Source organism: Colobus angolensis, unplaced genomic scaffold, assembly GCF_000951035.1.
Source record: "Colobus angolensis palliatus isolate OR3802 unplaced genomic scaffold, Cang.pa_1.0 Scaffold320, whole genome shotgun sequence".
In the NCBI taxonomy this organism is placed as follows: Eukaryota; Metazoa; Chordata; class Mammalia; order Primates; family Cercopithecidae; genus Colobus; species Colobus angolensis.
The window spans coordinates 2,325,317-2,337,978 of NW_012116489.1; the positions used below are offsets into that span (position 1 = coordinate 2,325,317).

Here is a 12,662-nt window from a genome sequence, read left to right on the forward strand (position 1 = left end):
GTTCAAGGTTTAGGCTATGACCATGAGAATGGGTGGTGGAGTGAAAAATTATTCATTGTTCAAGGTTTAGGCTATGACCATGAGAATGGGTGGTGAAGGTCAGATATTCAAAGGATTATCTATGTAACATTGTTGAAATCATCAATAATTATGATAATCAGGGTTGCCAAAAGTCATAGTAAATCAGGAACTAAAATCTCCAAGGAATGCATAAAAGTGATCTGGAGGACGATAATTAACTACATCTATAAAATGCAACCCCCAAGTCTGCATAATTTTGGTCATTTATCTGCATAAGTGATACTTCTTATATCATAGAAATCTATAAATGTCTGTCTTACTTTTTTATAATGTAAAACTAGCATAGCTTAGCACACACAGATTAGTAGCTTAACATACAACACACAAAAAAGTTTTATATGATTTTTTTCCTAAAAAATACTGTCATATACTTGCAGAAATAATAGTAATGTCATGATAGGGCATAAGAAAGGAGAGAACAGAGGTAATTTATTTGCAATTTGTATTTTTAATAATTCTTTTGAAAAATTCTGCTCAAAACTATTCAGTCTAGATCACTATATATACCATAAAAATTATATAATTTTTAAAATATACTGCTGAAAACAGATAAGCCTAATAGTCAAGGTATCCAAAGTTACTAATTAGTTCATCCATCCATCCATTCATTCATTCAACAAGTGATAATCACATCATCAGCTAGGTACTCAGAGAAGCATAGCCTTTGCACAACTAGTTGCCACGTGTGTATCTGTTCATAATTACTATAGTGAGTTAATTTTTTTTTTAATTACTAATTACAGCCTTTGAACCTCGCAGTTAGACGGGGATTTATTATTATCTTGGAATCAAAATAATTCATCCAGAGAATATATAATAAAAGTTCAATCAATAGAAACATCACCATAATAGAAATAAAATTCACGGTAAATTGAAAGTTTAAATAACATGTTTAATTAAAAAGACCTAGGATCTTCTTTTATATAATTAGCTTTTGCCAAGCATGGAATCAAAAAGTATGATTTTTACCCTACTCACTGGCTATAAATCTCATCCTTGAATTAATTTTCTACCCTGTAATTTTCTTTTATATTCTCTAGAGAAAAAAATGCTTATATATCTGTAATATTTTAAACGAGTTCTAGATAGTGTCTTTTAAAAATGTGCTGTTTAATACAGCTCATTAGTTAACTAGTTAGCTATATTCTAAGTGAACTGCTGCATTATAATAACTTTAAAGTGTATATTTCTTCTTCTGGAACAAGAGGTTCTTATGCAAATTCAGTGTAGATTTTCCAGCTGCTATGACAGATTCTTTAAATAACTGATCTCTAATCTTTACATTAACACTGCAAAGTGGGTTATTTTCTGCAGCATTTTACAGATGAGGAAAACTGAATCTTAATGAGGTTAGGAAGGTCACAAAGTTAGTGACTGTCAGCTGGAGCCTCTAGGATATATGTTGTACCAGATAAAGTTTGCTGCTATATAGTCCAAGGTCAGTGGCTTTTCCACTCTGCCACATGGAAGTGATAATTATACTGCTAGTAATATTAATAGCTAATATTTATTAAGTAATTAAAAATAACCAGGCATGTGCTAAATAAAGTATTGCATATTTCTAAATCTTTAATAATATTGTGATTAATATATTGAGAGGTAGAGAAGAAAAGTAATTTGCTAAAATCATAGTAAAAATAGGCAACTTAACACAGACACACATCTAGGCTCTCTCCTTTGAATTTTGAACTCAAACTAGAAAGCGAAATAATTAACCTCAATATACGCTTTGCTACAATATGAAAGTGGAGGGAACATGGATGATGAGAAAGTTAATATTGTTTCATTTACCTCTGTAATTTGGTAGCTCACATATTTCCTTCAGGCTTTGCCGAAACTCATACAACTTATAAAAATGGTCTTTTTGATATTTAAATTTTCATATGATTTTAGGGAGAATTGTTCCAAGTGAAACTGATGACGTGAATGACAGATGAGTTTGACTTTAGTTATGGCACAGATCTTTCTCTGGTCGGGATTGTTTACTCTTACCCAAAGATAACCATATTGGGGATTCATATCCCCATTAAATTAAATTCAATGAATTAAATTCAATGGGTACATTTAATTAATAAAAGACAGGAAAATAGTGAAAATGATGTCATGAGTTTGCTCTTAACATGAGTAAATTACCTGTTCCCAGCTGCGCAGTCTTTCAGTCTTAGTTATTCAGTATGTAAATGTAAATATTTGGTCACTGCTAGGCATAATGCCAATATGAGAACATGGGCTGCTTGTCAAAACTCATGACTACTAGTACACATGATTTTCAAGAATTTGCTACTGTTAAACTATCTGAGAAAACAGATATATCATTCAACTTATTTTATGAGAAGCATTACTGATCTGGTGCTAAAAATTTAACTGTATGCAGTGCCAGTCATACTTGATGTACTCAATAAACATTTACTTTATGAAAAGAAAATGAATAAATGAACATAAAGTCAATGTGTCTCATGTTCATTCCTCACACAGAGTCAGTGTCAAATATTTTACCAATGTTTAGCACAAAGTAAGTGGCAGGGTTGGATGATTCAGCCACTTACCTGAAAAGTGTCTGCACATTCACAATGGTTTTGGCATCTGCCATGTAGTCTTCCTCGGCACTCATGGTGCTCTCTTTATCCACAACCACCATATTAGCAGCAAAGGTCACTCCACACCTGAGTAAGTCATCTAGGCTTTGATAAAAATCAACAGAGAAAAACAAACATTGAATAAATCACAAGGTTATAATCAGTGCTAAAGTCTAGCACTATCCCCTGTGCTTACATAAGTTGCCTTTAGAGGTGGCTTTTACAGAGTGTGCACAGGTAGCTATTAATGGGAATTATGACACAATATTATCTACTAATATGAAATAATTTTTATATTGGGTACTTTACACATCATTAGATCTCAACTGTTTCAAAACGTGTTAAAATGTTTTCTTTAATAATTTTATTAATTATATACATGAAATATGGAATACAGCCGTTTTGCAATAAAACAGAGCATGTTAGAAATTTCTTTTTACAGTTACATACTACTTCAAAGACACGACATTTACATTTTTTTACATCTAAAGTAATTTTGGCAAGAGAGAAATAAATAAGTGTTATGTTAATTTAGATGGTAAGTCTAATGAAAAAATACAAAACTATGAAATGTTTATTTTTAAATGTTTATTATTCCTTTATGTAAGACCTATGTGTTATACATTGGTTCTACACAACCAAGAGAATGTAAAATATACAAATTCTGTTGTATGCAAGGCTACTGTTTAGCCAGCCTAAGTTTCTGAGCAAGTGTTTGAGTAACCTGATTTCTTTGGCTGGGTGAAGTAATTGCTAAAGTAGGAAACACATACCTGTGAGCTAAAATAGAGTCAGTCTTCTTTCCTATCACTGACCAAAAAAAAAAAAAAATCTTACCTATCATTCTCCCAATGAATTAAAAGAAAATGTTTACCGTTAAAGCTGAAACAGGGAACCATTATTCTCATTGCCTCTGCTTCATGCAAACTAGAAAAGTAGAACTGAATTGGATAATGGAGACTACACTTGAATGAGTACAAGAATGTTCTAGGTACAGAGTTGATTGAAGACAGATAAGAAAAGATAGGTTAATTGATTTCCGTATCTTCTGATTTATAATAGGATGTTTAAAGCTTAAAGAGCAGTAGTTTCTCTTAGGTTTTAAAATTGAAGAGTGAAGTCCCTGAGGATCTTTTCCAAGTGCATGATTGGTTGAGTTAGCCATGTCACGTTAGAGGGAATTATTTTCCTTTTATGGGAAGGCGGGAGGCAGGATTTCTTACTCTGTTATTAGGCGAGAGGGTATTACCAAAGCCTTGAGTCCAAGATCCCCAGGAGTAGTCCAGAAAAAATATTTCGCTTGAATCAGGAACAATGGTCTGTGGCAGAGATTTTATGGCTAAAACTGTGGAAACAGAATGTTATTCCAAATAAATTTCCTATGATAAGAGGGGCCAGGACCATAACATCCAACCACTATGATGACCTTCAAGTTTAAATGCCTAGGGATACTTGGGTCTTTCTTTTATTCAGGAAATGTATCATAATTTTTCTTAATTTATTAAATACATTAAAAAGAAAGAGTTAGATGGGAAATGAGTGTGGTGTGGCCCTTATGGACCATCAAAATGATGCTTAAGTCATATGTTTTCACATCACCTTATTATAATTTTACATTACTTTCTCATATTTCAGTTTTCACAATCTTTTTTCTTCATTAATAAATATCTCCATTATAATTACCTATATAGGAAAAGGAAAGGATAGGGAAGTCGAGGATAAGAGTGACTGGATAAGTATATATGCATAGAAGTGAAGATAGGAAAGATGAATATTGAATCATCAATAATTCAATGACGTTGAAGTGAACACTTGACCAAAAGTTCACTTTGAGAGTACCCGTGCTACATAGCTAACTCTTACCTATACCCACATGTATCGATTAATTCCAGTCTCAGAAATACTGGCTGTTACAGTTTACTCATAACCTTGGCAAATTATCATTAATTATGAATTTAAATCTATATAGAAAATAAATAAATTTGGAATAATATTTCTGAACCATGTAGAAGCTTTTTCATTTTTTAAGTTTTAAGATTATATTATTCTTTTTATATTTACTACTGCACTTTTTTTTTTTTAAAGGAGGCTGCCAACTTATTCTTATAACTCCTGTCCATCATAATTTGTGCAAGGCCATTGCCTTATTTTTTCCTCAGCATGGATGCTTTACACAGTGTGGCCAGCAGATGGCAGCACAAGAAAGTCAATCTAGACAGAAAAGGTTACAGGAATAATTGGCAAAGCCTCCCTTTCTATCCCTCTCTAAGATCCCTTTTTGCAAGGACTAGAATGTGAAATGTGTAAGTGTAAAGAAGTGTTCATGAATGTGTTTTAATTCATTCAAAGAGGTATTTTTAAAGAAAGATTTCAAACACAAGCAAAAGAGGAGAACTGTAAGATGAACATAACAGTCCCCAGACCAATAATTAGCTGTTTGTAGCCAATTCTGTCTTATTTCTGTCCCTAGTAATTTGATCCTCTCAATTATTTATTCTCTCATCATAAATACTTTTACGGAGGAAGAATCCACTTCGTAGTTTACATCAGAAAAGATAGATGGGACATTTATTCTTTAGCTGTTAGATATACTGTTTTTCTAACAAATTTTAACAGAACACTACCATCTCAAAAGATTTCAAAAAAGATGACTGGTTATAAAACATGTGTAGAATTTAAATAGTAATTTTAGTACATCTAACTACAGTTTATTTACTTGGTTAGTATTATCATACTTGATGATGTAAATTATATTAATGTAGAATGGAGGCTAAACGTATTTTAGACTAGTTAACCTTTAACGTATCCACAGCACTGAATACTTTCAAAGTTATAAAACTTTGTTTTCTTCAACATCTACAGGATAAAATGTAAGCATTAACGTTCTCAGCTGGTAAATTTTAGCATTTTATTTTGAAGGCTCTGGCTGACATTATTTAGAAGTGGAAAAGTAACATATTATTTCAAGTATATTAGCTTTTTGATCTTTTATTTTTATATATATTTTTAATGTCACCAAGACACATGTATAAGAATTTGTATTTAACTACTAATGTGTTAAACACATATGACCTTTTAATTAACAAATATTTTAGAAATTATAAACTCTGACATGTGACCAAAGTAAACCCTAAAGGAATTGCTCTAATTTATAAATCTAAGTTAAAATGAGCATTTCTAAATTATTTCAGTTTCCAGAAGTTATCGTAATGCTATCAATGCATCACAATATTGCAACTTTAGTTTTCTCTACCACTATGTCAATAGTAATAACGTTGTTATAGATGACACAAAACTAAAAATAGCATTAGAAACTGAGCAAAACTGACAAAATTGACATGCAGCAAGATTTGTTTTAATTCAACAATAGATTACTGCTTAGAAAGTTTAATACAAGATGTATAACACGAGAACATAAGCTCTACATGCAAAATATATCATATTTGCAATACTGACACGGCAAATTACATTCATCATGCAGTAACAAGGCACAGCACATGACAAACCACAGGACACTACACTAGTTAGTGTGCCAAAGATTTTGTCACCTACTTGTCAATAGAGCCCACCATGTAGTAAACCATTGGAAACCAACAGATTGCATCCAGAAAATGCATATCTGGCCTAAGTAGTAGATGGGTTACAAAATGAAACACAATGTCACAACAGTGGCAGCACTTCTAGGGAAAGGAAGTAAGTTGACTTAGTTTGTATTTCCAAAACTCAACACTGCTGACAAAATTAATTTTAGTGCTTTTTGTCTTAACATTAACTAGAAAATGTCATTTGCACTTGTTATGAATCATAAAATGCCTCAGAATTATAAAAACAAGTTGTATTTCAGCTTTCTAAATCAGAAACATTATGGCATAATTCTACAAAAATACAGAATTGATATTCTTAATTATGACTAAGAAATCTTATATGTAAATTTAAAAGTTATCCATGCAGAGGAGGCCTTGTAAAATAAAAAACTAATGCATTTTTTTAGATGATTTAAAGCAATGGGTACTAATGCCTACTAGTGAGCAACTATTAAGCATGTCTATTAAGAACCACTTTCTCTAAGGGATAGATGTATAATCACAACATGCCCTATATAATATATCAGTATGTCAAATAAATACAGTATATATGCTCATGCAAAATACGTATTATATAAAATCATAATGAAAGTAATGCATTTTTTACTTAGTATACTCAATATATATTATTGAGGAAACATTTATGACTGAAATCTTTACTTATACACATATTTGAGGAAAGAACCATAAACCAGAAAGCTTCCTTAGAAATTGCTTAATCTATTGTATTCATTTTACAAAGTTATTAATTCCTTCAGGTATCTATTGACTCAGCATATATGTATCCAAAAATTTTATTTAATAGACATTTTAATACATTCAGGCTTATGCAAAAGAATATCCTGTTAACTTATAAGAAATACAGAATTTTAAAAATTCATGTAAAAAATCATACAATTCTATTACATATTTTAATCTGTAAAAAACAAACAATATGTTATATTTAGGAGGCAGAATTGAGGAACATTTCATAGAGATGATATTTAATTTGAATGTTAAAGGATTAGTAGGAGTTTGTCCAGTGTAAAAGGAAGAGAGGAAAATACTAGGCCAAGAAAACTATAGTACCTACAAGCCTCCCTGGCTAGATGAACTTTTTTTCTCTCCCTGACTTATTTCTCTCCTGTTAGTCATCCTTCCAGCTCTTTACAGTCTGAAGAAAAAGAATGCTCAATACAGCAAAACATTAAGAGAAAAAAAAACTTGTAAAGAATACCATTATTTTAATTTCGATTAAATTTCTCCTATCATTAATTTTCTTGGTAGTCATTAAAATGACCCAATATTATTACATCTTACAAATATACCACACTTCATTCTTAAAATCCTCACTTATTTTGTAAGTTATTTTCACTTTTTGCTGTGAATTACTGCCGTTATCAGTTCTTTGCAGTACCTTGCTATTGTATTTAACACTGGTGTTCACATCTTCTGAAGACTTTCTTTTCTTTTTTTTTCAAGCATTGGTATTTTATCATTATCCCAAAACATTTATAGAAGAGATATTAGTGGATCACAGCCTATAAATAGTTTTAAAGATCCTGATATATGTTTTTAACAAATATTATAACCAAATATACACTCCAGTAGCAGTCTCTGATAGTGCCTTATGGTAGAGATTTCTAGTTATACTCTTTCTAGGCACTGTCCTGCTTCTTAAAATTAAGAAGGGCTATTTTAATTGCTGATTCAAAACCCTCCACATCTCTCTCACCCTGTCTTGTAATTGGAGAAGCACAGAGGAGGATGCAGGTACCACAAGAGTGGGGCAACACTGAGCTGTTGTGGTCATCTGAAAAATCCCTTCGCCTGTGTCTTGAGGTCACTGTGGACAAAGTAAGTCTTGATTTTATGCCAACCCTTCTACTAGAGTTAAAAATGAAGATAAGGCCTTTCTATTTTGTTGCTTTGTCTAGCAGAGAATATAAAGCTAACTGGCCATCAAATTTAATCATTGTTATGCTTTAAGAGACTCATGAATTTCAGTCACATGCAATTTTACCACAAATATGTACTTACAATGGGCAAGCAATGTTCCAAATCCTTGGAAATTGCTTTAACATCTGTATTGTGGTAGCATGGTTCATCCTTACATGAATTAGAGCAGCTATGTTACAAGGTAAATGAAGTCACCTGAACCTTGCTAAATATATAATCCTGATGAAAGATATCTAAGGTAAGTGGTCTACTATGCTGTATTTTTTGCAAAATTTAATTTTGTATGACAGACAGATTCATCTACTACAGCTATTGAAAAAAGGTGGCTTAAAAGGAAATCTGAAACAAAGAATAAATAAATTCTGCATTTACATGTATTATGCCAGCTCACCTAAATACATTGTCAACAGTTTTCATGGCACCGACCTGCTTAGTAATTGAATAACATAAATGATATCATAGGCTCATAATAAAATAATTTTTTAATCATTAGGAGGCAGCTAATTGGCAAGCACAACCTTTACATTGGGAAGCATTATTACTGAAAAACATTAAACAAAAACATAAAATATTCCTAAAACTAGATGTCCTTTTCCTACATTATGTCCTCAAAGTACCGATGAAGAGTTTTATATTTAAAAATATTATGCAGTAGATTAAAATGTATGCATTTTTAAAAATCTGACTGCTAAACAGAGAAGGCTTATTTACGTTAGGAATTACATTAAGGAGAAGTGGTGACAATGATTGACAGATTTAAGTATATAACTCATTACAAACAGATTAATAAGAAGTAAATGTCAAAACATTGTTACTTATACAAAATTTGTAGACCAAGGTTGCTTAATATATAAAGAAATATTTTATAATCAATTAAAAAGGTAAACATGACAAAAAAAATAGATTCAGGGAGGAATAAATATACATGAACCGAAACAAAGCAAAACAACACAGGCTGAAACTAACTGGTAATAAACAAAATAAAAATTCAACAAACACAAAAAGTAACTGATGTTAGTAAACAGAAGAAAAATGAGCACATTCATTAATGAGTCTTAACTGCAATTCATCACAAAAGATGACTACTTATGAGCCAAAAGCCTCATATTCTTAAAGAAATTCTCATAGTAAAAGTTGTCATTCAAATATTAGTCAGTGACTGTCAGGAAGTAAAAAAGGTTTGCAAATTTGTATGAATTTGTAAAATTCAAGACCATTATTTTGTTCCCATTTAACTAATAACAATAAAAATTTAATATCTTTATTTCAAGTTCAAGAAATGAGTATAGTATGCTTTTATGAGCATAGTTTATTTTAACATTTCCTAATTCTACTTTTAAGTAGTTTATTCCTTGCTAGACAATATGAAAGTAGTTTAATTTTAACTACTTAAATAAGTGTGCTTTTTCATTAGTTGGGTTTCCATATAAATCCTTCTATCAGTTTGAATAGTAACAATATTATTTTCTTGATTGACAGAAGAAAACAATGATGTTTCTCATCTTCCTTTTATGAATCAGATATTGCATTAGGATTTTATATACATTATCTGCCTCATCTCACAATAGCTTTTAAAGATAAATGTTTTAACCATTTTACAAATCAGAAAAATATGGCTTAAAAAGACTCAGTAACATTTAACAGACCTATCAAGAGAATAAATTTAGAACTTATCTCAGATCTGAATGAGTCTAAAGTTTGAATTTTAAAAATAAGAACACTGACATCAGACATTTTATCATTACTTTTAAAATAGGCTGAAGTTTACTTGGCACCATATGTGGAAAGAAGATTGATTTAATAAATGGATAGTGTGAACAAGACTTTGATAAATATTAAGAGCAAGAGCCTGGATCTTTCACTTCATCCTTATGTAGCTTTGGATAATATATTCTAGCTTTTGACTTGCTTTTCTGTCTTTCACATGAGATGATGTTAAAAATGACTAGATGACCTTTAAGGTTGGGGTGGTAATCAAAATATTTAAAATCAGTATGGCACAACAGACCAAACAGAACAGATGGCCAACCGATCAGAACTGACACCAGCTCTAATGAACCAGTACCAGCTGAAAGATGTTTTTCAATATGACTGAGTTTTATTTAATTACATTTGAGATCTAGAAAGCTTTATATTTGAAAACATTGTGAACATTTATTTTGGCATATTATGTGTATGAATATTATAAATTTAATATACACTTTAAAATTCCTTGCTTATTACATCTGCTATTATTTATTTCTGTTACATTGAATTAATTGGACTTTCAACTAATTTTTTAAAATAGCCATGTACTGATTTTCAGCTGTACGCATGTGGAATTAAAGTAAAGTCAAACCTTCAAAACTAACTAATAATTCTAGAAGTGTATGCAATCACTATGTAGGAATTCCCATAACATGGAAATATTGTAAAGAAGAAAGCCTCGGTTTTTTTGTAATATTGTAGAATAGATTGCAAAATGCTCTCCATTTCAGAGCAATAGGCATCTCATTGTTAAAAAAAAAAAAAAAAAAAAAGAATTGCATAAAACTTCCTGGAACATTGTTAATTGGTGTTTAGTTTTAGTTTCCTCACTCTTAACCAAAGGAACAGAGGGCAACAAATAAGAATGTTTGACACTACTTTCGGGAAGTACACAGAAAGCTAATAGATTTTCCAGCATGTACTTTCAATCTAACCCTTTGAAATAAAGTCAAACCCTACAAGAAAGATTTAATAACAATATAATGTGGATTGTTGGATTCCCAAATGTAAGCCATTATGAAGGCAAAGGGAACTTTCAATGCAAAAATAATCCAGTTAAGATATATTCTTGTTTTCAAAAAGTATGAGCAAGCAACATGTATTTTTCATATATCAAAAACTTGTAAGTTGAAAGAAAAATAAAACAGAAATTTCGTAGAAAAGTCTAATCCAAGAATTGACCATGAAAAAGGTCATTCACCTTCTTTGTGTCTCTTTTACATCCTCTTAAAATAAGAGACAGCGTTGTAGCCATCTCACACAGCTTTTGGTTTATTTAAATGTTTACATCGTAATTTGAGAGTTTAAACTGTTTGGCACATCTCTCTAAGACTAAATCATCACTGTAATGTAAATATGTGACTTGTGCAACTAAATGTAAATTAAAGTGTGTAGTATGATGACTGACATGTAGTAAATGACCAATAGTCGTTATAATTATGAACAGAGGATAGAGGTAAATAGCATTAACTTTATTGAATAATCTTTATGGTCTTATTCAGATGAATTATTCTCTTATAAAAGCCACATATATGTTTATAGAGAAATACTAACCTGTTGTCAGTAATTAAGAGAGGTGGAGTTTTCAGATTGTTCTGTGATTGATCAATCATTGATCAATGTGATTGATCATTGATCAATCTTGAACAATCACAGAATTGATTTTTTAATCTTAATATACAAATCAATCAATCATTCAATAATCAGACATTTCTGTAACCTGTTTATTCAAAACCAAACAGAAAGGGATTGATTTGGTTATAGCTACTCTAAAATCTACATAAAACATACAAGTAAAACACTGCTTAGCTCCTGTCACCTGCGTGAAAATGGAGACTTAGAGATTTGAGATAAGATTACCTAGCAAGACTGAAGATTGAAAATCAGGAGTCCATCTCTGTTCATAGAGTGAACTCCAGTCCCAAATATGAAGAGACTGATTTTGGGTAGGGCGATTTACACATCAGAACAAGAAACTTTATCTTGAAACTGTGTAAAGAGGAGGAACATACAGTTTTGTCCTTAGTCCTATCAGAACGATGCTGTAAGCACAGTTCCACTTTCTTCTCAATCCACTTCCTGTCTTCCTGTCTGTAACCTGGTACCTGAATTGATCCAGTTTGATCCAAGTCATACAACATGGAGCTACTCCAAGGCAATGTTTGCAAATGCCATTGTCTTAACTTCCACTCTCAGGGCAACGGACTCATCATAAGCAAAAGAAGGCAAAAGCTGACACATTTGAACTCACATAGTTAGGCATCTCTTGTGTGGTAGCTCAGCCAATTCCTTGGAGCTTCCTAACAGAGATGCTTCAGGATTCAGGTTATGTTACAAACACTGCATTGCCATGGCCATCCCACAACGCAACTTTGATTGTTCTGAAATTTATTTTAACAAGCTTTTATTTTTTCTGAAATTTGGTCCAAGTTTCTGTTCCCCTACATTTACCCTAAATATGCCTCAGCTTTCCTTAGATGTCTAAGAAGTATAGAAAAAGTCATTGAAAATTCTTCAAATGAAAATTCTATAAGTGTGATAAATTTTTGCAGTCGATTATTCTTATAATGATGATGCTAAGAAAGCTGCATCAATAAGCATTTTGAGGGCCGGGCGCGGTGGCTCAAGCCTGTAATCCCAGCACTTTGGGAGGCCGAGATGGGTGGATCACGAGGTCAGGAGATCGAGACCATCCTGGCTAACACAATGAAACCCCGTCTCTAATAAAAAATACAAA

The 12,662-nt window shown here is 31.6% G+C and overlaps 1 protein-coding gene across 3 annotated transcripts in view; it reads right to left on the minus strand.

Moving 5' to 3' along the window:
• KCNT2 (potassium channel, sodium activated subfamily T, member 2) overlaps nt 1-12,662 on the minus strand; it is a 406,969-nt gene that overhangs the window by 100,472 nt on the left and 293,835 nt on the right. For 2 of the 3 annotated variants that reach the window (XM_011951598.1, XM_011951597.1), the window contains one exon: nt 2,628-2,762. In XM_011951598.1, the coding sequence (XP_011806988.1) occupies nt 2,628-2,762 (135 nt within the window). Of the gene's footprint in view, nt 1-2,627; nt 2,763-6,209; nt 6,282-12,662 lie in introns of all 3 variants that reach the window. The other variant, XM_011951596.1, reaches the window with a different exon arrangement.